Source organism: Pteropus vampyrus, unplaced genomic scaffold, assembly GCF_000151845.1.
Source record: "Pteropus vampyrus isolate Shadow unplaced genomic scaffold, Pvam_2.0 Scaffold124, whole genome shotgun sequence".
NCBI lineage: Eukaryota > Metazoa > Chordata > Mammalia > Chiroptera > Pteropodidae > Pteropus > Pteropus vampyrus.
The window spans coordinates 2596414-2600802 of NW_011888905.1; the positions used below are offsets into that span (position 1 = coordinate 2596414).

General features: G+C 51.3%; 1 protein-coding gene across 1 annotated transcript; it reads left to right on the forward strand.

Annotated features, from left to right (window-relative positions):
• Positions 1-9: 9 nt before the first annotated feature.
• CUNH1orf189 (chromosome unknown C1orf189 homolog) lies at positions 10-1122 on the forward strand (the record flags this gene model as incomplete). Its single annotated transcript, XM_023534312.1, has 2 exons — positions 10-183; positions 841-1122. Coding segments are annotated over 2 exons (276 nt in total), but the record flags the coding sequence as incomplete, so codon positions are not given.
• Between the last annotated feature and the right edge of the window lie 3267 nt (positions 1123-4389).

Genomic DNA, 4389 nt, shown 5'->3' on the forward strand with positions numbered 1-4389 from the left:
GTTCCCACTCCTAACTCTAACCCATTCGACCCCTACCTTTATACCTGGGGCAGGTGGCAAAATTCACACACTCACTGTGTGTGGCAGATGACATTGAGCCAGAGGAGAAACCCCTATGCCTACCTAAGGATGCAGGACACCATGGTACAGGAGTTGGCACTGGCCAACAAGCAACTACTGGTGGTGAGTTCTTGCACGGGTGACCAGAGGTCCCTCCCGCTGCTGCCCTGTGCCTTTGCCCACTGGGCTTCCCAGGCTCCTGGTCGCTGCGGTCACTCGCCCATTTCATTTGCCTCTGAGGTTTCCACCATTACGGAGACAATAACTCTCACTCCAAATGCCAAAGCGCTCTGCTCATTAAATGAGGCTTTGCGTTGAGCTGCAGAAGGAACATTCCAGAGTCCCAAAGTGCAGTCTAGTCTTTGCTCCTCTCATCTTGGTGAGACTCAAAACTGCTTTAGTGCCCTGTACCTGCCTCTCAAAACCTCTCTCTCTCTCTCTCTCTCTCTCTCTCTCTCTCTCTCTCTCTCTCTCTGCCCCTCATTCTCTGGGGTCCTCAACTGCTGTCATGTCACTATCTTGTCTCCAGATACCCAGCAGAGTTCCTGGTTCATGGTATGTTCTCAGCAAATATCTTCTGAACATGGGGCTTCACCCCTGGAGAAAAACTTGCGTAGGCTTCTCCTGCAGTGGTCAGCCTCTATGCCACTGCCTAGCTTGATGTCACAGCTAAGTCCATATCCAAGAGAACACCACTGATGGCAAAGTAACCAGGGAGAGAGAAGGGGGGGTAAACAGGGCAAACATCACACTCTGTTCTGCCCCCACCCTCCGCCCCAGGTCCGTCAAGCTGCTCTGCACCAGCTGCTTGAAAAGGAGCATCGGCAGTACCAACAGGAACTGAGACAGACGGGCAAAGCTTTTTACGTGGAGAGACTCTGATGGCATCCGAAGCACTGCCCTTCCATTTAACCGCGTCTGCTCACCTAGCCGCCTTGAGCCCCCACTACCTTGACCGTCCTTCCCCAAACACACCTGTATCTAGTTATCCGCCCGGGACTTAGCACGGTGCTCCCGCGCTCAACCCCTTTCTCACGTCAACCCCTGATGCTACTGGGAAAACACCCACGAAACAACGGTGAAAACGAGTGACACCTTGTGGCCAGCGTGAGATACGCAGCGGGGCGAGGGGAGGGGAGGTGGACAGTGTGAGAGGGTCCTGATTTGCTCTGACAAGTAAAGCTAGCTCTTAAAGGTTCAAACTTAGACAGCTCGACTCATCCTTTCGGCCCTAAGTCTTGATTTGCTTCAAAAGTGCTTATTCGCAAGTACCGTAATCTTAACGTAGCTGCCGGATTTTGCTCACCGCAACTTAGATCTCACTTCCGCTGATCTCTTTGGTACCCTTGGACAAGTGGCTCTGAATGTGGCTGTTAATCCACAGGCGCCGAGCTGCTCGAGTGTCAGGAGGCTTGGATTTTAGGTGTTGGGTCAGCCGGTTACTTTGAGACCTTGGGGTCAGTCCCTTTCTTCCGGGCCTGAATCCCACCTCTGCAAAATGACAGGGTTCCAAACTCAAATGCCTTTACAGGGCAGGCAGGTAACTTAACAAATAGATGTAAGCAGTCGTAGGATTTACAGAGGACCAGAAGGATCGTTAAATCTAAAGACAGTCAAACTTTGAAAAAGACTGCAAAGTACTGGTAATCGTATGCATCTCTAGGCCACAAAAAGCCTTACTTTCCACTTCGCATTCAAATGACATCCCAAAGCAGAGAGAGCCCCATTTTTTAAAAAAGTTCTCATCCTCCTCCCCTACCTTTTGGCAACCATCATCCGCTTATTCTCTCTATGGAGAGATGGCCCGGTAAAGCCGCAGGAAGACACCATCGCCCTGTGATGTAATCACCACCACACGCTTTTCCACGCTCTCCCCCTTGCCATTTGCATACGAACTGGTCACTCATCCTTTCACGGTGCTCTTTTCCCCGCCCTCGACTCCACGTGACTACACCTCCATCGCAAGACTCACACCTTTTCTTTCCTCCTCCCCCAAGTCCGTCTCCATCCCTCAATATATATTTTTCAGTGATCAGAGCTGCCGATCCCTTCTCTCCCTACACCCCACTGACAAGCACAGAGAGGCGTCGAGGTCCAGAGAGGACACAGCCGTGAAGTCCAGTGTGGGTTCAAAGTCGGGCTTCTCCTAATGATTGTGTCACCATGTATAAGTTACTTCTCTAAGCCTCGGTTTCCTCTTCTGAAAATGGGGACAATAATACCCATCTCATAGGGTCATTAAGAGGATTAAAAATAAGTGTTGGTGAGGATGTGGAAAAAAGGGAACCCTCGTGCGCTGTTGATGAGATTATAAATTGGTGCAGCCACTGTGGAAAACAGGATGGAGGTTCCGCAGAAAATTAAAACTAGAACTACTTTATGACCCAGCAATTCTACTTCTGGGTATTTATCTGAAGAATCCAAGACACTAATTCAAAAAGATACATGTGCCCCTATGTTCACTGCAGCATTATTTACAACAGCCAAGATATGGGAGTTTCGGTGGCTTTAGGGAGCCACCTAAATGTCCATCAATAGATGAATGGATAAAGAAGACATGGTACATATAAACAATGGAATATTTCTCGGCCGTAAAAAAGAATGACATCTGACTATTTGCAACAACATGGATGGACCTAGAAGGCATTACGACGAGTGAAATAGGTCAGACAAAGACAATTACTTTAAAGACGTTAAAGACTTTACTTATATGTAGAATCCGAAGAACAGAATTAATGAACAAATACAACAGAAACAGACTCGCAGAAAACAAACCGATGGCTGCCAGATGGGAGGAGGGCTCGGGGCTGGGTGAAAAAGAGGAAGGGGTTAAGAAGAAGTACAAATGGCAGTTACACAATAGTCACGGGGATGTGAAGTACAGCACGGGGAATAGTCAGTAATACTGAAGGGACTATGCATAGTGTCAGGCGGGGACTAGACTTATCGGGAGTCACTTTATAAGTTACACGTCTACTACTACACCAAACGACGTGGCGCTCACAGGCTAGTGGGGAGTAATGGCTAGTGTGACACAAGCTTCAGAGGAGACGGAACCGCACACGCGTGGCCTGGATCTGACCTGCTGACCTGAGACGGAACCTTTGCACCTCCTGCCTGCCCCTCCCCTGACCCCCATCGGTCCTCCAGGTCCAGCTTCCCACCCCCATCGGTCCCCCAGGTCCAGTCCATCCTTCGCTGCTTTCAGCCCCCCTCGTGTCTGTCTCCCAGGCAGCCGCCCTCCGCCTCTTACGCATGTGCAGCGTAGCCCGGTGTTGGGGGAACAGGCGCTAACTTGACAGATCTGGGTTTGAACTTTGCGTCTGTCGCTTGCTGCCTGTGTGGCCTTGGCGGGTTGCTTTAACTTTCTGGGTCACGGTTCCTTACATGGAAAATGTCGATAACGCCCACCTCTTTGGGTTGCTGTGGGGACCGACTACAAGCATTTAGCAGAGAGGTGGCACAGACTGCAAAATAAACAAACACGTGATGATGTTTTCCTGCCGAAGGGGACCAAAGTTTTGACCCCCAGAATGTGCCTTTTGGGATACTGACTTTAAGCTGATTATTATGAAACAAAAGATGCAGAAAGAACCTGTGGCCCTCCCCCTTCCTACCTGAGAGACTCCAATGGAAAGGCTGCTCCCAGAGGCGACAGACAGCCACCCGAGCACCAGGCAGGAGGCCTCCAAGCAGAGGGCCTGCTCGCTGGATCTCCTGTGTCCCCTTGTCCCTGGTTGCCGAGCAGGAATTTGTTGGCCACACGTGTGTCCCTGTGTCCTGCTCTTTTTCGGCTACCTGTGAATCGCCAGGTTTCCCCACGTGGAACCCAGACCCCTGCTCCCCTTTCTCCTCCACCCACAACAGCATCTAAGCCTCGACCGCCCAGTGTGTTTCTGGTCTCACGGCCCCCCAGAGTGTATCCGCAGAGCAAAGTACGGACATTTGGACATTTCCCGTTAATCTGTCTCTTGTCAATTTGATTATCCGCCCAGCTAGACTTAAAAGGTGGGAGGAAAATTGTTGTTTTCTTTTCGCACCCCCTTTATGTCCTCTCTATCACCTGGCTGCCCCCGCCTCCCAGTGTAACCCCTCACCAACGGATCGTTATTCCTCTTTCCTCTGTTCCTTTGGCCCCACAGAACACCCCACCTCCCTCTGCCTTGATCCCTGACCTTGGCCTCTCTCCCCAGGGCTTGTCAGTGCCAGGCTGGCTCCCGTATTGGCAGACTGGCCCCCTACACAGCCTGTCCCCTCCGATCCCCTCAGTGTCCTCTGTCTGCCCTCATCACGTCAGCGGAGTAGTTCACCCCGTCGACCCGTCGGGCC